Source organism: Ictidomys tridecemlineatus, chromosome 2 (assembly GCF_052094955.1).
Source record: "Ictidomys tridecemlineatus isolate mIctTri1 chromosome 2, mIctTri1.hap1, whole genome shotgun sequence".
Taxonomy (NCBI): Eukaryota; Metazoa; Chordata; class Mammalia; order Rodentia; family Sciuridae; genus Ictidomys; species Ictidomys tridecemlineatus.
Genome location: NC_135478.1, coordinates 112,118,142 through 112,139,801, shown reverse-complemented (window position 1 = coordinate 112,139,801; position 21,660 = coordinate 112,118,142). Strand labels below are relative to the sequence as shown.

Here is a 21,660-nt window from a genome sequence, read left to right as displayed (position 1 = left end):
TGGCCTAGGAGTTGATTCTCAATGGTATAGCTCATAGAGAGATACAAGATTTTAGAGTAATAAAATAATGAGGTGGATTCTGTTCTTACAAAAGATTCAAATGAAAATGGCTTCCAGTTCAGAGTTTTCGGGGGAAAGGCTGAAATTGTGGAGCTAGTTAAGAGACTGGTCCAGCCCTCCCTGATCAGAGGAAGGGTGAGCCTGATTTAGAAGTGCATGCGAATCTATAAAGGGGAGAAGGGAGCTGTCAGATACCTCTTAGGTTTGAACCTGGGCAATCAGAAAGCTGAGTGTATTGCTACAGATACAGGAAAGGACTGGGGTGGAATGGGGGAGTCATAGTAGATGGAGAGGTTCACCCATTTGTCTTTAAATGTTTTTTCTTCCCCTCCTCCAAGTGTTATAAGGAATGATTCTGACTTTTCTCTTCTGTCTATATGGAGGGAGGGGTTTCTTTAGTGTAAATTTTGTCTGAGTTGGGTGCTGAAGTAATTTATTTGGTTCTGAGGATTTAGAGAGTGGGAATCTCCATTTGCTGTAGCAGAAGGCAGGGCACACAGCACTAGGTGTGGTCTCTAGACTGCTTTCACTCTTCTATCAGGTCCCTGTGGGGACTGGGAGAGAGAGGAATGGAAGACCATGTGTGTAAGTAGCTTTAATGATTGCATAGGTGGTGGTGGTAGTTATTGATTTTATTTTTGTGTATATGTATGTATGCATGTATGTATATAAATGCTTATTTAATGAATCAGCCAGCTTATTTACTAAGTTTCCCTGTTGATTTTTTTGTGGATTCCAGTATTAATTTTTAAATCTTCTATAGGTATCTCTGGAACAAACTGTCATTCCGGTGTTGGATAACACCAGTTTGGGGGTAAGCACAGGTCAATCTGTGGACAGAGGCAACAGCCAGACCTTTGGGAACGCTCAGAACATAGGAGAACAGGCCTTTCCATCTGCAAACTCTAGTGACAGCAGGTGAGATTCAGAACTGCCGAATTTGTTCTCCTCATGAGATGAGGACAGTCTAACCTTATCCTTAAGGACTATGGAGGATGGGATTCTAAAGCTTTGGGCCAAGATCTTTTTTTTTTTTTGGTGGTGGTGGTGGTGGCAGTGGGGGTGTGGGGAATCATACTCACTTTATGCATGGCAGATGTACACTCTACCACTGAACTACAGATTCAGCCAGGACCAGGTTCTGACTATCACAAATCATATGAGATGCTCATAAGTCATTGCTTACCCATACCTGTGTGATGGGGCTAATGATCTATGCTCTGCCTTTCTCACAGGATAGTTCCCTCAGAGACATAGAAATATGTCAGACATTATGCAAGAGTACAGGGCTTGAGGAAGGGGGTCTAGACAAATCTCTTAGTCATCACTGCCCTGGTGGCATGATACTGTGCGTGAGATATGAATGTACAATGAGTGAGTCACTCATTGTGGCCAAACATGGCTTTTTTTTTCCTGTTCCTGAGTATCCAGAAGAATAAGAAGAAGCTTTCTGTATCTTATTTGCTTGAGCAATTACCCCTGCTTTAAAAAAAAATGAATTATTTATGTATGTATGTATGTTTGTGTATTTGCAATGCTTGGGATTGATCCCAGTGCATCCTGCATGCTAGGTGAACACTCTACCACTGAGTTACATCCCCAGCCCTTTTAATTTTGTGACAGGGTTTGCTAAGTTGTCATTTGGAGTCCTCCTGCTTCAAACCTTCTTGACTAGCTGGTATTACAGGCATGTGCCAATGTACCTTGCTTAAAATATTAAAAAAATTTAATCAATGTATGATAAGTTTACATATTTATGGGGTAATGTGCCCTGGATTTTAATGCTGTTTTCAATTTTTGATAAATTTCTTATTTCCTCCCCAGCTATGTTTGTTTTATAATAATTCTGCCCAAGCTGTTCTTGTTGCCTCACTATACTGACTGTGTGGTCTTTGAATTAATGATCTAAGAAAATTTGACTTTTACACCCCTTTCCCTAATAGCAGAAGGTTCTCTGTACTGTTTATTTGGCTGGCTCCTGCCAGCAGTCACTGTTTTCTTAACGTCATAAATTCTGTGCTGGTTTCACCTCTGCCTCATCCACTGCACTACTTTCATTCTGGCCAGTAGAGGCGATGATCAGTTCAGTCCTGGACTTCTTTACTCTCTGACTTCTCCCAGGCCCATATCCCTGGCAAAACCAGGCTGGCTTTTTGACTGTGTCCATGGGTGAGATTGGAAGAGCTGCCCAGTGCACAGGGAATACCTCCATCTACCTCATTGTGTGAGGGTAGAGTGGCAGGTTTGCTTCTGCTTTTAGAAGAAAAGAGGAAATAGGGATGTTTTCGTTGGAGGTGAGAAGACCAAAAATGACACAGCAGGCAGAATCAGGACTAATGATTGAAAATTACATGTAACAGATTCCATTTCATGGTAAGGAAGTCATTAGCAATGGGTACTGCTGCATGGAGGAGCTTAGTCTGCCTTTGAAGGTGTTCTTGCAGGGAGGATAACTACTTGTCCAGATTCTTGGACTCTTCAGGATCAGAAGAAAATTCTGAAGTTTTTTTAAAAGACTTTTTTCTAAACCTGAGATTTTGGAATGCTACAGTAAGTCTTGAACTTTCCAAATTGGCAAGCAGAGGAGTATGGAACAGAGGAAAAAGAGAGATTTAAGAAACTTGAATAAGCATCCATCTAAGTCCTAGACATGACCCATTTTGCTATGATTTGAAACTGTTCAGTTGCTGAGTATGAAGCATGTTTTCAGGAACTGTCATACTATTAGGGAGAGCATGGATAGCAGGTTATAGAAACTGGATGTTGTTTCTTCTTTAAAAAATAACTTTATTTTATTTATTTATTTTTATGTGGTGCTGAGGATCAAACCCAGTGCCTCAAACAAGCCAGGTGAACACTGCACATTAAGCCACAGCCCCAGCCCTGGCAGCAGGTTATAAAAAGAATCTGGATTTTGGAATATGATTGACCTGGATTCAGATCCAGACTCTGGGGCTTCTCAGCTCTTTGACTTTCACCAGTTCCTGCAACCAATCTAAATTTCAAAGTGTTGAAGTTATTATTTTGTTTGGTATTGTTTTCCATATTGGGGCTTCACATATATCAGTCCTGTATTCAGTAATATACATATATTAGCCTCGGAGCTACCCTGAAAGGCAGGAATAGTATTATTGCTGTTTTTCAGATTAGGAAACTAAAGTCAAGAAAAGCCAGAGGTCCTATAGCTGGGATGATACTGGGATTCTGGTTAGAATAGAGCATAGACCCCATGCTCTGACGATAACTACCTAGCACTGTGGTCAGGATGAGATAAAGTGACATGTAAAAGGCTTTTTGGACAAAACTAGACCAGTCCAAGGAGATTTCTTGGAAATGGTTGGGCTTGAAACATATTATTAAATGGGGGAGATATTTATTAAGATATTTATTAATACATAAGACCACTTTGAATTCCTTTTATTTATTTTTTTTTAGTGAGTATAGTCAGGAAGTAGGAAAACCTCTGTGAGATATCCCCAGGATACTGCTGTTCAGAATTTGCTTGAATGCCTTCCGTTGTCAAGATTGCCCTAGTTTTTAGCACTTTAAAAAGTAGACCATGTTTCTAATATTTGTGCTTTTGCTCATGTGTGTGCCCTCTTGCTTTGTTATGCTCTGTGTTACAGTTCTCAGCAGCAGGCAGCAAGCTCCTTGACATCATCTTCTACCCTGGCAGAGATCCTGGAAGCCATGAAGCATCCCTCGTAAGTGGCTCATCATATATGTGGTGCAGGGGCAGGAGGTTCCTGAAGGCCTATGCCATGGCAATGCTCAGGCATTGTAGTTGGGTGGATTTATACCTGAATCTTCTACTTAACAGCTTTGAGACCATGGGCAAGTTACTTGACTTCTCTGAGCTTACCTATAAGTGTGGAGTTTCAAAAAGAGTGGATAAGCACATTGTTGGAAGGATTAAATGGAATAGTTATGTGACATAGTGTGATGCCTGATAAGTAAGATGTTCTCTAAATGTCACTTCCCTTCTTCCCCTTTATCTTTTTCCCCACAACACCTTTTGTTGTCTTGTTGGGATTTCTCTCGGTCTAGGAATTACATAAAGAAATTGATTTATGGGGGTTCTCATTTCATATAGTAAATGCTTTTTCTGACTTCTCATCTTCTCTTTCTGCTTGTTGCCACTGGACACACATACATGCTGACTGCATTGGAACCCAGGACAGGAGTTCAGTTGCTCTCTGAACAGAAGGGCCTCTCGCCATGCTGCTTTATCAGTGCTGAGGTGGTGCACTGGCTGATGAACAATGTGGATGGGGTCCATACGCAGGCAATGGCCATTGACATCATGCAGGTAAAATAGCAAGACAGGTCCTATAGAACTGTCTGTTCGGTCCCATCGGCAGGTTGGGTGAAAATCTGTTTTTAGTAAGTGTAAGGCATATATGGAGTTGATAAAAGGACAGGTTTTGCTTTGAAATATACTTTTTTATCTCAACTTAAAAATCTGGCAATTATTTAAATTACTTTAACTGAAACATTCAGAGAGGAATCTGCATTTTTGAATCTAGTAATCTCTGTGAAAGATTTTTGGAGAATATTCTTCTCCTGACCTCAAGCCCACAGTTTACCCTTGTTAATTCCTACTTATTGAAGACCTGAGCCTGAATTCAAGGCTCTCTTTCAGGAGCTTCTAGTGCCCTGTACTACTTTGTCAGAGTACTTAGCAAGCCAGAGTGAAGAATCTGTCTATATAATCTCCTGCCCAGAGAGTGTGCCACCTCTTAGTGTCCATTTGTATATCATTGGTGCCTTGTATTTTGCTTGGTACGTGGTAGGCACTTAGCAGACACTTGCTGAATTTAATTATGCTGTTCAGAACTAGAACCAAACATGAGAGGAGAGAATTGGGTAAGGTTGAGTGACTGAGTTGGTTCATACCATCCTGTCCATATAAAGATCCCTACTAGAAATTGGTGGTTTGTTAAGCAACTGGATTGTCAATAAAATTATTTGAATTAGCATGTGATCCTCAGCTCTTCCTTTGAGGATCTCAATGTGCTATTTTTCATAGTCTTTCCCTAAAAACTTTATATACTTCCATCACTCTGAGAATACTATTTCTTTGTTCATATAATGAATGTTACTACAGCAGTTAAAACAAAATGAACTAAAAGTATATGTATCAACATGGATAAATGTCAGAAGCATGATGTTGATGAAAACTAATTTATAAAATGATATAGTATTGTATCCTTTATTTAAAATTTCAGCTTGGTGCAGTGGCGCACTCCTATAATCCCATCTACTCAGGAGGCGAGAGGTTTACAAGTTCAAGGCCAGTTTGGGCAGCTTAGTGAAACCTTGTCTCAAAATACAGTTAAAAAAAAAAAAAGGATTGGGGATGTAGCTCAGTGGTAGAGTAGCCCAGGGTTTAATCGATAGTAACATAATCAATCAATCAATCAATCAATCAGTGAAATTAAAAAATAAAATAAAATCCCACAAGAACACCTCACTGTCATGTCAATACATATCCATATAATAGCATTTTAAAAAAACTTGCTTGAGAATATTGCTCTTATCATTTATTTCTGAGGAAAGAGTGGTCCATAGGTTTTGTTTTTTTTTTTAAAGTGAAAAGAACTGAAGTCAGTACAGTAACGCCCCTTCACTCCCTTATCCCAGTTTCACTTTCCAAAGTTTCGGTTAGCTCTGGTCAGTTGTGGTCAAAAAATATAAATGAAAAATTCCAGAAACAAATAATTTGAGTTTTATTATAGTAAATTCTTATAATTGTTCTGTTTTATCATTATTGTTAATCACTTACTGTGCCTAATTTACACGTTAAACTTTGTCATAGATATGTATAGGAAAAAATTATATGGTTGTCCTCTAGTATCTGTGGATTGTTTCTAGGACCCCTATGGGTATCAAAATCTGTAGATGCTCAATCTTTGTATATCTTCTCATATATTTAAATCCTCTATGGATTACTTATGATACCTAATACAATGCAAATATTTGTGCTGCATTGTTTAGGGAATAATGACAAGAAAAAGTTCATACATGATCATAAAGATGGAACTTTATTTTCAAATATTTTTGATCCAAAGTAGGTTGAATCCACAGATTCAGAGAGCTGATTGAATATCTAGGGTTCAGTATTACCTGTCTTTTCAAGCATCCTTTGGCAGGGGTCGTAGAACATATCTCTCTCAGAAAAAGTGGGGCTACTGTATAGCAAAATGTTAAATTTGATAGAGCTGAATAGTGGTCTACATGGATTTTTTTCTATGTTTTTCTGTACATTTGAAATATTTGATAATATACATGTAATGATATGACTTATACCAGGATAATATTTAGCACAGTACAATCTTTATGTCTAGTGGGTAGTTTGAAGATAGGGTCTCCTTAGTGCTCCTATTACTCCCTTGACTCTACTGCACAATTGGGGACTATCCACTCTGAGAAGTCCCTTTGCAGAAACTTCAGAGTTTCATTGTCTCTCCTAGAAAATGCTGGAAGAACAGCTCATCATGCATGCATCTGGTGAAGCCTGGCGGACCTTCATCTACGGTTTCTATTTCTACAAGATAGTAATGGACAAAGAGCCCGACCGAGGTCAGAAGCAAGGCAAATGCAGTGGCCCACAGGAGTGGGTGTTTTTCTGGTGACCTACTGTTTCACTTGATGGCTTCTTGAGCTCCATGTGTGACTTTATATTCTAAGTTGACATTTGAGCATTTGTATTTAAGCATAACCAGAGAGAAAAGTTTCTTAAGCTATAGTATGTTCTTGTTGAGGACAATGTAGGTGGAAGATAAACCTAAAAGAGGCCAAAGGACCTGGTATGAGAATTCTCACAGCATTTTTTGGTACTGATTTTAAATATAGCACCTTACCTCTCCATTCCCACCTGGTGCAGGTGGTTTTGATGATGACATAATGGTCTCCAATCTGTGATTTATAGCACTTCTTACTTCCTGGGTTTCCAGGCTCCAGATATTCTCTCAGGAAGTCTGTCAAGTCCTCACAAGTTTTCCAGGATATGTTTTTTTTTTTTTTTTATTGTTGGTAGTTCAAAACATTACACAGTTCTTAATATATCATATTTCACAGTCCAGGATATGTTTTAAGTATAGTCATCCTTTGGTATTAGAGTGATATTGGTTCCAGGACCCATTTTCTCCAGGATACAAACATCTGTGGATGCTTAAGTCTTTTATATCAATGCATAGTATTTGCATATAATGTGTCTACATCCTCCTATACACTTTAAATCATCTTTAGATGACTTATAATACTTAGTACAATGTAATTGCTATATTGTACTATATTATCTAAGAATAATGAAAAGAAAAATGTCTGTGTAGGTTTAGTATAGAAGCAGTTTTTTTTTTCTGAATATTTTGAATATGTGATTGATTAAGTCTGTGAGTGCAGAACTCATGCATCCAGGAAGCAGATTTGTTTATTTATTTACTTTTTATGGTGCTGGGGATGAACCTATGTTCTTATGCATGCTAGGCAAGTACTCTACGACTGATCCACACCCCCAGCCCTTTAAAAAAAAAAAAACATATACAAGGAAAAATAATCCCCAGAGAGAAGCAGTTTCTCATGTGGCCATGGTGAGAGCTGACTTGTTTAGTTCTGGAGGCACCCAGGACTCAGACCAGCCTCTCTTGTACATGTAGCACATGTGTGGACCTTGGCTGGAAGTGACTTCCATCCTGCAGACAGATAGTTTCTCCACCTTTAGGTCTAAAAATCATACATGAATTGATGCAGCTGGTGCCACTCACTGTGCTGTTTTGTCCAAGGATGTGACAGAAGTGGGAACTTTTCCCTTGTAGCCACTAGTATGTCCATTGTCACTTTTTTTCTTAAATAATTATTTTTAAATAAATAAGTAAACACTTATTTTTGCCTTCAAATTGAAGGGGAGGGGGTTTACCAGTATATGCTCTGAAATTATGGGTATAAAATTGAATATAAATTACTTGTTCCAATGAAATTCATATAACATATAATTAACCATTTTAAGGGCATTTAGTACTTGTGCAACCACCACCTCTGACTAGTCCCAGACTATTTTCATTACTGTCTAAAGATTTTCCTATTTTGGACAAATTTTATAAATGGAGTCATACGATATGTGGTTTTTATGTCTAATTTCTAGCGTATGTTTTCAAGGTTCATCCATGTTGTAGCATGCATCAGTGAGAAAATAAGCATTTGTACTGAGGTATCCTTCTCTCCCTTCTGCTTTTTTTCAGTGGCCATGCAGCAACCCACTGCCACCTGGCACACTGTAGGCGTGGATGACTTTGCTAGTTTCCAGCGCAAGTGGTTTGAGGTTGCCTTTGTGGCAGAAGAGCTCTTGCACTCTGAGATTCCTGCCTTTCTCCTACCCTGGCTGCCCAGCCGGCCAGCCTCCTATGCTAGCAGGCATAGCTCCTTTAGCCGCAGTTTTGGAGGACGGAGCCAGGCAGCTGCACTTTTAGGTAAATACTAGCTTGATCTAGCTGGATGTGGGGATATATTGGCAGGTGCCTGGGAAAGGGTAGCAGCCAACCAGGGAATGATGCCATGTGAACCAGAATTAGACCTTTTGTTACTCCAATACTTTCCACTGTGTCTGTTGACACTGTGCTGTTTTCCACTGGCTGAGCGGATCCAGTTTCATTTTTTCCCAAGCAATAGATAGTATTTAGCACCTCTTAAATCAGAGCATGGTGCCAAATGTACATTTATAGGAGGGAATAGAAAATGTGGCCACTTTTGGTGAGAGCCCTCAGGATACAGGGAATATAAGCTGGTGCTCACTGCAGGTTTAATTCCTGTCTGAGGCCTTGAAGACTAGCATCCTAGGATCTCAGAATAGGAAGAAACCTGAAAGGTTATCCATTCAAGACACTTCAGCTGAGCATGAATCTTCCCTCATTCCTTCTTCCCCAAATATACTTACCACACTCAAAGATATAAATTGGAACTCTTATTCCCTTTCCATAATTCCTACAGCTCTTAAGATAGCAGTAAATACCTGTTTATCAAAAGATGGTGACATCTGATAGGAAATGGAGACCTCTGCTCTGAAGGAGAGGCCCTGTGGATTGTTTAGAGAATACATACCCTTGGTGAATCACCACAGAATTTATCTCTTAGTCAGGTTGCAGAGATCCTGAAAACCTTTGGAAGAAAGGAAGAGCATAATAGACCAAATTCCAGTGAAATGTTACATTTTTCCTTGCCTGTAAAAGCTCAGCTAATTAGAATTCTGATCTGGCTGGTAGGATGGAAAGGTTAATAGCCATCACAGATCCTCAGATTTGCTTAGATCTGGGTGGATGAGCCACCCTTGCTCCAATCTAAGGACAATATCTCCACTTGTGCTCAATACCCTTGCTTATAGTACTTGGACTGATTTTAACAGGCATTGCCTCTCTCTGAACTCTTCCTCTCTAGTAAAGCATCTTCATCAAGCATCTCTGCCAGTCTCCAACAGGTAGACTCTGTCCTGTTGCAAAAGCCAATCAAAACAGAACAAAACAAAACAAAACAAAAAAATGGGAAGCTTGTATCAGATTTTCCTTTGTCCTCTCCTCTGGAGCAACCCTTCTCAAGCATACCAAGGAGCTCCACATTGCTTAATAAAGTGGCCTAGTCCTTTTGCCGTCAGTAGCATTTGTTTGATAATCTCTGACTCCTTTAAATAGTTTTCTTTATTGGTTCCTAAGGTAATTGGTACAATATGGCAGAATGTCTCCTGACATTGCTACAGTGTGCCTCTCAGCTCTCCTATTTTTGTTAGTCTCCTTTGCTCATATCTCTTCAGCAATCTGATCTTTCAACATTGCAGCAGGTAGGCCTCGTTCCATAGGCTGGTAGAGCCTTCTCTGGGCCCTATCTTTATGTCTTGAAGCATCTTGTGAAGGTCATTCAGTGTCTTTCATTATCCCAAGGTCTAATCACTGCTAAATTTTCATCTCTATCCCACATACTTTCCAGTTTGAGACTCATCCATTCATCTCCTTGACTATCAATTAGATGGCTAAAGTACATTGTTTAGAGCTCTACCTTCCCATTCCCTTGCCACCATCATCTCCTTCTCCTTTAGTCTTTTCTTGTCATTTTGGTTACTTAGGCCAGGCAGGAATCTCAGTCACTTTCCTGTTCTTTCTTTCCCACTCTACATCTAGTCCATCAACAAGTTCTGTCTTTCTTTTATCTACCTTCAGTATTCCAAGCCACTGTCATCTCCTGCATGTGATACTGTAATCACCTCTTGAGCTTTTTTTCCCCCATTATCTGTTTTCCACACAGAATACAGAGAGACCACTTCAGATGTAAGTAGGATCATGTTTTTTTTTTTTTTCTAGGCAGCATTCTCTCGTGACTTTCATCTCACTGGAATTAAAAAAGCCAGTCTTCAGTCTCTCAGGCTCTCCCTGATGTGAGCTTCTTACTCTGCCCTATCTTCTGTGGTGGTCCTATGCCCTTTGCTGACCCACATTGGCTTTTGTGCACGTAGCTCAACATGCCAAGCATATTTCTGCTTCTGGCTTTTTCCTTCTACCTGAGGTAACATTGCCTTGGATAGCCTCAGGAATTCTTCCCTTTAAGTTTCTCCTTCAAGGTCACACGTGATTGAGGTCTTCCCTGATCCCCCTACAGTCTCTGGGCCCCTGACACCCAACCTTTGTCTGCTTTGCTCTTATCACCTCTGGACAGTGTGTATGTGTGTGTGTGTGTGCGTGTGTGTGTACAGCTTGTGAGTCCTTCCAAGGATTTAAGTCCTTCCAAGGACTTAAGGTATGTGATGAACTTCTTTTTGTTAACTGATTGTCCTCACTCCTACTCAATACATAGTTGGTTTCTGTTAATACTTGTTGAATATATGAAAAAATATTAATGAATGTAGTTCGGCAGAATTTGGGGAGATTGAATTTGGAACATTAGATCTGGAATCGTCAAACCTGAGCAATTAGTTGCTGAATTGTCAGAAAAATAGTAGTTGTTCTGCTGTTCATTCTGTTGAAGATGCTACCAGCCCAGCAACAGACAAGCTGCCCATCCCCTTTCTTTCATCTCCTTCCCCTGTGAAAAGACAAGGAGATGTGTGCATGGTCCCAAACCTCTTGCTGCACTTACTACTTGTGCAGTTATTACTTCTGGAAAATGCTACCAGTGTTGTCATCTTGACATACTTAGTTTCTGGAAGCTCTGTTGACAGTGTGTATTCAAATATCGTCCTTTCTAAAGTCTTCTTCTATAGGCTGGTAAAATCCTCTCCTGACTGTCATAGTCTTTTGTTCAAGATGGGATTCAGATTATCTCAGTTTAGCTTTGGTTCTTAGTGCTTAAAAAGAGCAGTCTATAGAAAAAATAAAGTCATGTGCTCCCAAAAAAAAGGAGAGTAGAGAGGAAGATAAGTTTTATGTCCAGGGCAGGAAGTTGATTGGACTGGTGTTTGCTATCTGGGGTCTGTGTATGGGCTTTAGTGAATCTGAAACTAGGCAGAATTTTGCATGTATGCTTTCTGGGGAAACATCCTTTTATTAGCAAAAGTAGCTCCCATGTTGTTATAGTGGAATTTTATTCTTTCAGCCTCTTTGCCTATCACTTCTCCATAGGAAGTGGTTTTCTTTTCCTTTTAAATCTGATAGCTAGTTCTATCTAGTGACAACTCTCAGACCTTTCTGTTAAGATACGAGATGTTTCACTGCAGCATTTTTCCAGGTTAGAATATAGACTTTTACTGTGTCATTTCTTTATTTATTTTCTTGGGTACTGGGGATTGAACTCAAGGGTACTCCACTACTGAGCCACATCCCCAACCCTGTTTTTATATTTTATTTAGAGACAGGGACTCACTGAGTTGCTTAGCACCTTGCTTTTGCTGAGGCTTGCTTTGAATTTACAATCCTCCAGCCTCTGAGTTGCTGGGATTAGAGGCGTGTGCCACCATGCCTGGCTTGTGTCATTTATTTAAGTAACAAAGATCTATTGTGTTTATTAAATTATTGTGGTGCTGGGAAGGGAACCCAGTGCTTCACATATGCTAGGTTAGTGCTTTCCCACTGAGCTACATCTCTACCCCAAACTATTGTCTTTAAATTGGATCATCATCAATGTTTGAATTTTTCTTCAGAAAAAAAATATTATCACTCATAATGGAAGAAAGGCCTATATATTATATGTGACCTGTTCCTTTTCCATTTGCTTTTTGTGTGTTTCTTTTGACATGTTCCTTTTTAAATACTTTTGATTCTCAATTGGCCCTTAGTAGTTGGAAATTGTTTTGAAATCCTTAACATTGGCAAATGGTCCTATCTGGATTCACTCATGGTAAGTTTCACTTCCCTGTGTTGCTGAGTTGGGAAGCTACAGGGGCATCTGAGAATCTGGAAGAAGCAATGCCATATGCCTGAGCCTCTTCACAAGTCTTCTACTTGTTAGCTTTTTCTTTTTTGGGGGTACTAGGGATTGGACTCAGGGGCACTTGACTACTGAGCCACATCCCCAGCCCTATTTTGTATTTTATTTAGAGAGAGGGTCTCACTGAGTCGCTTAGCACCTTGCTTTTTCTGAGGCTGGCTTTGAATTCTGAATCTTCCTGCCTTAGCCTCCCAAACCACTGGGATTATAGGTATGTGCCACTGTGCCTGGCAGGTTTTTTTTTTTTCTTTCTTTCTTTCTAGGTGCTGGGGATTAAACACAAGGGGGTATTTTACCAGAGTTATATCCTCAGTCCTTTTTAATTTTTTTTTATTTTTAATTTGGGACAGATTCTTGTTGAGTTGCTGAGGCCCTCACAAAGTTGCTAAGGCTGGTCTTGCCTCTTACCTCAGCCTCCCAAGTTGCTGGGATTAGAGGCATGTGCCATTGTGCCCAGCTCTCTCAATCTTTTCTTGATGGCCTGCTGGATCTCAGGGTCAGGAGGGTTTATAGACTACCTGTGTCCAAACCCTATCACTTGCACCTTTTCCATAGCATTCCTGGTTGGTGGGAGCCAACTCCTTTTTGAAAATCCTTTTGATGTGGCACTCACTACTAATAACCCTCACTTCATTCTGTGGCAGCTCTAGTTGTTATGCTGAGTTTCAGTTCCCTTTGTAGTATTGTGTTCATTTTACTCTAGTGACACTGATCCCTTCCCTGTGTCATTAATGGCACCCTTGCTGTGATCTGGGTGAAGGATGCTAAGTCTGATCTTCCCCTGGGTTTGCATATATTTATTGGATTCCATATATCTCTATGTCCCCAAAAGGTGAATAAGTTGGTTCCCATGGAACACAAGGAATGACTTTACTGAAAGTGGTATTTTGGCTTGGCTTGTGCCTTTGTCAACACTTTAACCCTGCTGGAAGCATCTGTAGGTCAACCCTGAAGTATAAAACCAATGAAACATTTTTTCCCCATCTTGAGATTTGTTAAAATATATTCATACATGCACACAATAAAACAGTATAATTTGATCAGTTTCATTCCCCAGAACCTCCATTTTCCTTCCCCTTGATCCTCTTCTATTCTACTGGCCTCCCTTCTTCTTCTTCTTCTTTTTTTTTTTTTTAAAATTTGTTCTAATTAGTTGTACATGACAGTAGAATGCATTTTGACAATTTATACACAAAGGAAGCACAACTTCTCAATCCTCTGGTTGTACATGGTACAGAGTCACACCAGTAGTGTAATCATACATGTATATTAGGTAATAATGTTTGTGTCATTCTACTGTCCTTTCCATCCCCACAGCTGTACCCCTTCCCTCTGCACAATCCAAAGTTCCTTCATTCTTCCCTACCACCTCCTGTCCCCCAGCCTACTATGGATCAGCATCCCTTATCAGAGAAAACATTGGGCCTTTGGTATTTTGGGATTGGCTTATTTCACTTAGCATGATGTTCTCTAGTTCCATCCATTTACCAGCAAATACCATAATTTCATTTTTCTTTAGACTGAGTAATGTTCCATTGTGTATATGTACCACATTTTCTTTATCCGTTCATCTGTTGAAGGGCATCTAGGTTGGTTCCATAGTTTAGCTATTGTGAATTGAGCTACTATAAACATTGATGTGGCTGCGTCACTGTAGTATGCTGATTTTAAGTCCTTGGGTATAAACCAAGGAATGGGATAGCTGGGTCAAATGGTGGTTCCATTCCAAGTTTTCTGAGGAATCTCCATACTGCTTTCTAAAGTGGTTGCACCAATTTGCAGTTCCACCAGCAATGTATGAGTGTGCCTTTTCCCCTGTATCCTCGTCAACACTTATTATTGCTTGTATTCTTGATAATTGTCATTATGACTGGAGTGAGATAAAATCTTAGAGTAATTTTGATTTGCAATTTTCTAATTGCTAGAAATGACGAACATTTTTTCCATATATTTGTTGATTGTTTGTATTTCTTGTTTTATGAAGTGTCTGTTCAGTTTCTTAGCCCATTTATTGATAGGGTTATTTGTTTTTTTGGTGTTTAGTTTTTGGAGTTCTTTATGTATCCTGGAGATTAGTGTTCTATCTGAGGTGTGTATGGTAAAGATTTTTTTCCCATTCTGTAGGTCTCTGTTCACCTAATTGATTGTTTCTTTTGCTGAGGAGAAACTTTTTAGTTTGAGTCCATTGCATTTATTAATTCTTGATTTTATTTCTTGCCCTTTAGTAGTCTTGTTAAGGAAGTTGGGGCCTAATCTGACATGGTTAAGATTTGGGCCTACTTTATTCACTATTAAATGCAGGGTCTCTGGACTAATTCCTAGGTCCTTGATCCACTTTGAGTTGTGTTTTGTGCATCGTGAGAGATTGGGGTTTATTTTCATTTTGCTACATGTGGATTTCCAGTTCTCTCAGCACCATTTGTTGAAGAGGCTATCTTTTCTTCAATGTGTGTTTTTGGTGCCTTTGTGTAGTATGTGATAATGTATTTATGTGGGTTTGTCTCTGTGTCCTTTATTCTGTACCATTGGTCTACATGTCTCTTTTAGTGCCAATACCATGGCATTTTTGTTATTATAGCTTTGTAGTACAGTTTAAGGCCTGGTATTGTGATGCCTCCTGCTTCACTCTTTTTGCTAAGGATTGCTTTGGCTATTCTGGGTATCTTATTTTTTCCAAATGATTTTCATGATTGCCTTTTCTATTTCTATAAGGAATGACATTGGTATTTTAATTGGAATCCTATTGAATCTGTATAGCTTTTTGGATAGTGTGGCCATTTTGACATTATTTATTTTGTCTATCCAAGAGCATGGGAGATCTTTTCGTCTTCTATGGTCTTCTTCAGTTTCTTCCTTTAGTATTCTGTGGTTTTCCTTGTACAGGTCTTCCACCTCTTTTGTTGATTCCCAGGTATTTTTTTTTTTTTAGGTTATTTTGAATGGTGTAGTTTTTCTAATTTCTCTTTCAGAGGATTCATCACTGATGTTTAGAAATGCATTTGATTTACGGGTATTGATTTTATATCCTATTTTGCTGAATTTATTAATTAATCCTAGAAGAGTTCTGGTGGAGGTTTTTGGATCCTCTAAGTATAAATCATGTCATCAGCAAATAATAATAGTTTGAGTTCTTCTTTTCCTATCCATATTCCTTTAATTTCTTTCATCTAATTTTTTCTGGCTAGAGTTTCAAGGACTACATTGAATAGAAGTGGTGAAAGAAGGCATTCTTGTTTTGTTCCAGTTTTTAGAGGGAATGCTTCCATTTTTTTCCATTTAGAATGATGTTGGCCTAGGGTTTAGCATTGATAGTTTTTACAATGTTGAGGTATGTTCCTTCTATCCCCAGTTTTTCTAGTGTTTTGCACATGAAAGGGTACTGTATTTTTCAAATGCTTTCTCCATCAATTGATGTAATCATGATTCTTTATTGATGTGATGAATTATATTTATTGATTTCTGTATGTTGAACCAATCTTGCATCCCTGGAATGAATCCCACTTGATCATGGTACACTATCTTTTTAAAATTTTTGTATGCAATTTGTCAGAATTTTATTGAGAATTTTTGCATCTATGTTTATCAGGGATATTGGTCTGAAGTTTTCTTTCCTTGATGTGTCTTTGTCTGGTTTTGGTATCAGGGTGATACTGGCCTCATAGAATGAGTTTAGACGGGTTCTCTCCTTTTCTATTTCATGGAATAATTTGAGGAGTATTGGTATTACTTTTTCTTTGAAGGTCCTGTAGAAGTTGTCTGGGTATCTGTCTGGTCCTGGGCTTTTCTTGGTTGGTAGGCTTTTGATGGTATCTTCTATTTCATTGCTTGAAATTGATCTGTTTAAATTGTGTATGTCCTCCTGATTCACTTTGGGTAGATCATATATCTCTAGAAATTTGTTGATGTCTTCAAAATTTTCTATTTTATTAGAGTATGCATTTTCATAATTGTTTCCTAAGTATCTTCTGTATTTCAATAGTGTTTATCATGATATTTCCTTTTTCATCATGAATTTTAACAATTTGAGTTTTCTCTCTCCTTCTCTTCATTAGGTTGGTTAAGGGTTTATCAATTTTATTTATTTTTTTAAGGAACAAACTTTTTTTGTCAATTTTTTTCAATTTTTCTTTTGTTTCAGTTTCATTGATTTCAGCTCTGATTTTAATTATTTTTGGTCTTTTTGGTATTGATTTGTTCTTTTCTAGGGCTTTGAGATACAATATTAGGTCATTTATTTGATGACTTTTTATTCTTTTAATGAATGCGCTCAATGCAATGAACTTCCTCTTAGCATTGCCTTCCTAGGGTCCCAGAGATTTTGATATGTTGTATTGGTGTTCTCATTTACCTCTGAGAATTTTTTTATCTCCTCTCTGAAGTCTTCTGCTATCCATAGCTTTTATTTATTTATTTATTTGTTTGTTTATTAGTTGTTCAAAACATTACAAAGCTCTTGACCATAGCTTTTATATTTTTTAATTTCATCATTGATTTCTATTTTATTCCATTATGATCTTTTAGAATGCAGGGCAGTATCTCTCTCTCTCTCTTTCTTTTTTGTATTTACTGAGAGTTGCTTTGTGGCAAAACATATGGTCTATTGTAGAGAAGGATCCGTGTGGTGCTGAGAAGAAGGTGTATTCACTCGATGGTGATGAAGTAGTTTTTATATGCCCATTAAGTCTAAATCATCGATGGTAATATGTAGTTCTATAGTTTCTTTGTTTGGTTTTTGTTTGGAAGATCTATCCAGTGGTGAGAGAGGTGTGTTAAAATTACCCAGTATTATTGTGTTGTTATCTATTTGATTCTTGAAATTTGAGAGGGTTTGTTTGGTGTATGTAGATGCTCCATTGTTTGGGGCATACGTATTTACTATAACAATAGTAAATATTGTTATATCTTGTTGATGTATGATTCCCTTAACCAGCATTAAATGTCCTTCTTTATCCCTTCTGACTAAGTTTGGTTTGAAGTCCACTTTTTATGGTATGAGGATGGAACCCCTTGCTTGTTTACACAGTCCGTGTGAGTGATGTGTTTTTTTTCCTAATCTTTTAACTTCTGTCTGTGGGTGTCTTTTCCTAGGATTTGAGTCTCTTGAAGATAGCATATTGTTGGGTCTTTTTAAAAATCCAATCTTCCAGTTTATGTCTTTGGATTGATGAGTTTAGGCCATTAACATTCAGGATTATTATTGGGATATGATTTGTATTCCTGGTCATTTTGGTTTATTTTTTTGTTTTTAGCTTGATTTAGTTTCATCTTTGAACCCAATGCAAATAATATATACCTTTAAACCAAATATTTCCTATTAAGGTGTCTATAGTTTTGTCACAATAAACAGAAATGATGTGTTCAATTATTGTCTACAATATAAACAGTAAGTTTGCTGAAAGGGTACACCATTTCTAATGATAGACAATGAGGGAACAGAATTAGTGTGAGATATGATGTTTATGAGAGAGGAGAGAAGATAGAGGAAAAAATTTAAAGTAAGAGAGAGAGGGATTAATAGAGGTTGGCTGTTAGTATGAGAGAAGTGAGGAAAGAGAATCTAGGGAGAGAGGTAGGTGAGGAAAAAAAATTTATACAGATTAAAAAAAAAGTATAAATATAAGGATACACAACGAAACTGTAATGTACTATTCAGACATCCCATTCCTCAATAAATTGTTGCATGAAAAATATTTGGATTAAAAGATGGTAGAGATATGAGGGAAAGGGCAAAAGAAATTAAAAAAGAAAAAAAAGGAAAGTCTCAATGGAAAATTGAACAATAGCTTCTGCTAGCTTTCAAAAAATTTCTTAAAGGGCTGGGGATGTGGCTCAAGTGGTAGTGCGCTCTCCTGGCATGTGTGCGGCCCGAGTTCGATCCTCAGCACCACATACAAACAAAGATGTTGTGCCCGCCGAAAACTAAAAACAAATAAATGTTAAAAAATTTTCTCTCTCTCTCTCTAAAAACAAAAACAAAACAAAACAAAACAAAAAAACAAAAAATTTCTTAACTTCCACTCTCTGCCAATAGGTGGGGTTATCTGAAGTTTGATGGTAGCTCCAGTCCCGTGGGTGCCAGCAAGATCTTCTCACACCCTCTTCCAATCTTCTCACCCATTTCATCCCCATGAGCTGAAGAGAGCCTGGTTTCCTCCAGTTTCTCCAACTGAGCTCCCTTTGGGGAACTGCCCCTAGTCTCTGACTTTCCACAGCTTGCTAGAACCAGACTGGCCCATACAAGCCCAGCTGCAGTCTTATGGACCTGGCTTCAGATTCCCAAGGCTCTGCCTTGCTGCACTCCCAAGATTCAATACCATTTCAACTTGTAGGGAAACCACCAGGGATGTGGTCACACAAAGGAGAGACCCTACAAAGAGACAGCCAGATGGCGGCCACTAGCATACCCAGCAGAAAGATCTCAGGTGCAACCAGACCTGCAGGTACCCCGACAATATATCTTAAGGCCCTGGCTGGTATCCCTTAGACTGAGGCAGCCATGTCCCAAGATGGCAGCGGTGGCAATTACAAACCTGTGGGCCCTGACTAGTGTCCCAAGATGGTGGTGGCTGCATGTAACCAAACCTGCGGGTACTGTGACAGTGGACTTCCAAGCAGCAGGGGGCAGTGGGCAGCCAACAATCCACTGGTGGTCTGCTGCCAGTCTGTGGGCTAGTGGCAGGCAATCTGCAGGTGGATGTCAGGCAGCAGTGGATGGGCAGGCAAGAGGCAGGCAAATGGACAAATGCAGATGGTATGCTGTAGACAGCCAGCTATCAGGCTGTTGTGGAGGGTGAATGGGGGGTAAACAGCAGGGGATCAGTGGGCAGCAACAGCTGCCTTGCAGAGAAACAGTATTTCCTCTGCTTGAATCCTTAGTCACAGAGCCACAAGAAATGAGGTCTTCTTCCAGTCCACCATCTTGTATCTGTCTCCGAAACCAGTGATACAACCACTTGGCAGAACAGTTCCTTTGGGCTTCTCTAGACCAGTCTGTGTTGAACTTAATATTCCAGATGGGAAAGAAGAGATGTATGTGGTCACTGTTGATGTTTATGGAGTGACCTTATTTTTGCTGGGTGCTTCTTACCTGAGGGAGGGATACAGTGTTGAAGAGTAGAGAGCAAAACTTTCTTTGATTTGGTCTGTGAAGTACAGGGTCAGTCTGTCGGTGTCATGAATCAGAAACATGAAGCAGAGACAGAGGTGCAGCTTTAGGATCAGAGTGGTCAAGTTAAGGTACCAAGTACCTTAAGCATAATGGACAGTGTTTATGGAGTTATGCCCAGGTTTCACCTTGAGCTTTGGTGAGCTCCTGGCTTAAACGGAGAGCAGAGGGAGAGGAGGGGAGATAGAAATGAGGAGGCTTGAGGAGAAGGCAAAAGGGAGTCTGTAATCCTCTGCAGTGTTCACTTGTTCCTCACCCCTCCTCTGTGAAACAGCTAAGCTGCCACCTCTCAGTTTGGAGACAAAGAACTAAACCAGAGCTATATTCTCAGAAACACATATTAGTAAATGGCAGAACTTAGGTCTTCCAACTCCAAATCCATATCTTTTGTATGTTTTAGTTTTGAGAGAAAAATAAGTGGTACAGCTGGCAGCTAAATGTCAGTTTACCTGGGTGCCATTCAGTACCCTAGCTAACTCTTCCCTGCCTCCTGTTAGCAGCTCAGTAAAACTGCTGACTCAGGAGCCATTTTATCCTTGTCAGAGATAATACAATCCAATGCTTCTACCTGCAGACCCAGGACTAAGTTGAGTACTTAAGATAAATAGAAACCATTGAACTCATGGGGGTGGGTGACAAATGAAGGGCAGACCATAATTTATAGAAACCTTAGGTGTGACAGCATCCAAGGCAGGCAGAACAGAGCCTTGACCTTTTAAAATTTCTGAGCCTATTTCAATCCTTTATCTAGTAAGGAACCTGATTTTCTGACACCTCTCTAATATATTGCTGTCTTGGGTTGAGTAGGTTTTCTGAACAAGGATGCCAGAGGATAAGCAAGTTTGGCACTGAGCCAGTTTTCCACCAAAGGATGATGGAACAGAGTGTTAAACTTTATCATGAGGTTTTATTTATTGAGAAAAGATTATAGAACTAATGCCTTCCTGGATTGAAACCAGAAAAGGAAGACTTCCTCCTTACTCTGGTCTGGGTTGCTTCTCCTTATATCCCTTTGTGGATCACTGAAATCAGATAATCTTGGGTTCAGCCTGCCTGAGGTTCTGACTCCATAATTTTAGCCAAGGAATCTTCCCTCTTGAACATTGGTTTCTGTCCTGTAAATGAAAGGGTTGGATTTGATTAAGGAGAGGCAAATTGGAGTTTAAGTGGCCCTCTAGTTTATGATTTCTTTGCTTGTTTTATAATTGCCCATTTTTTGAAGAAGAATTTTAGGGTCACAAGAAAATTGGTGCCAAAAGTTTATATATGTCCCCTGACCACAAATATACCTAGCCTTCCCAATATCAACATCTCCCACCAGAGTAACATTCCTTAAAATTCATGAAATCTATGTTGACATACTATTATCACCCAAAGTTCTTGGGTGATAATATAGGATTCATTCATGGTGTACAATCTATGGTTTTGGAAAAACATATAATGACATGTATCTACCATTATTGTATCATACAGATAGTTTAACTGCCCTAAAAAACCAATTGATTTTTTTCACATATTTTTTATTATAATTGTACATAATGGTAGATTTGTTATTTCGTATTTGTAAATGTACACAATAGAACAATATAATTTGACTGACATCATTCCTCAGTATTTCCTTCTTTTCCCTAGTTCCATTTCTCTATCTAGTCTATTGATTGCCCTTTGATTTTCATGGGACTTCCCTAATCCCTCCTTTTTCCTCCCACATATGAGAGGAAACATGCAATCCTTGACCTTCTGAGTTTAAAAGCCATCTGTTTTTATAAATAAGTTTTTTTTTTTTCCTTTTTTATCCTTGTAATACTGGAGATTGAATCCAGGGCCTTGTGCACAGTAGGCAAGTGCTCTGCCACTGAACTGTTGCCCCAACCCTTTTTATTTTACGTTGAGAAATGTTTTTGCTAAGTTGTCTAGGTTGGCCTTGAACTTAGGATTCTCCTGTCTTAGCCTCTGGAATTGCTGGGACACAGGTGTGTGTCACTATGCCCAGCATAAAGAAAGCCTGTTCTTTAATGCAATGTCTGTGTTTA

At 39.0% G+C, this 21,660-nt stretch overlaps 1 protein-coding gene across 24 annotated transcripts in view; it reads left to right on the top strand.

Annotated features, from left to right (window-relative positions):
* Positions 1 to 21,660, top strand: part of Depdc5 (DEP domain containing 5, GATOR1 subcomplex subunit) — a 155,764-nt gene that overhangs the window by 120,824 nt on the left and 13,280 nt on the right. For 20 of the 24 annotated variants that reach the window (XM_078039550.1, XM_078039548.1, XM_078039545.1 and 17 more), the window contains 5 exons: positions 824 to 978; positions 3,687 to 3,764; positions 4,237 to 4,369; positions 6,534 to 6,642; positions 8,301 to 8,528. In XM_078039550.1, the coding sequence (XP_077895676.1) occupies positions 824 to 978; positions 3,687 to 3,764; positions 4,237 to 4,369; positions 6,534 to 6,642; positions 8,301 to 8,528 (703 nt within the window). Of the gene's footprint in view, positions 1 to 823; positions 979 to 3,686; positions 3,765 to 4,236; positions 4,370 to 6,533; positions 6,692 to 8,300; positions 8,529 to 21,660 lie in introns of those variants that run through there. The other 4 variants (XM_078039560.1, XM_078039559.1, XR_013434977.1 and 1 more) reach the window with 4 other exon arrangements.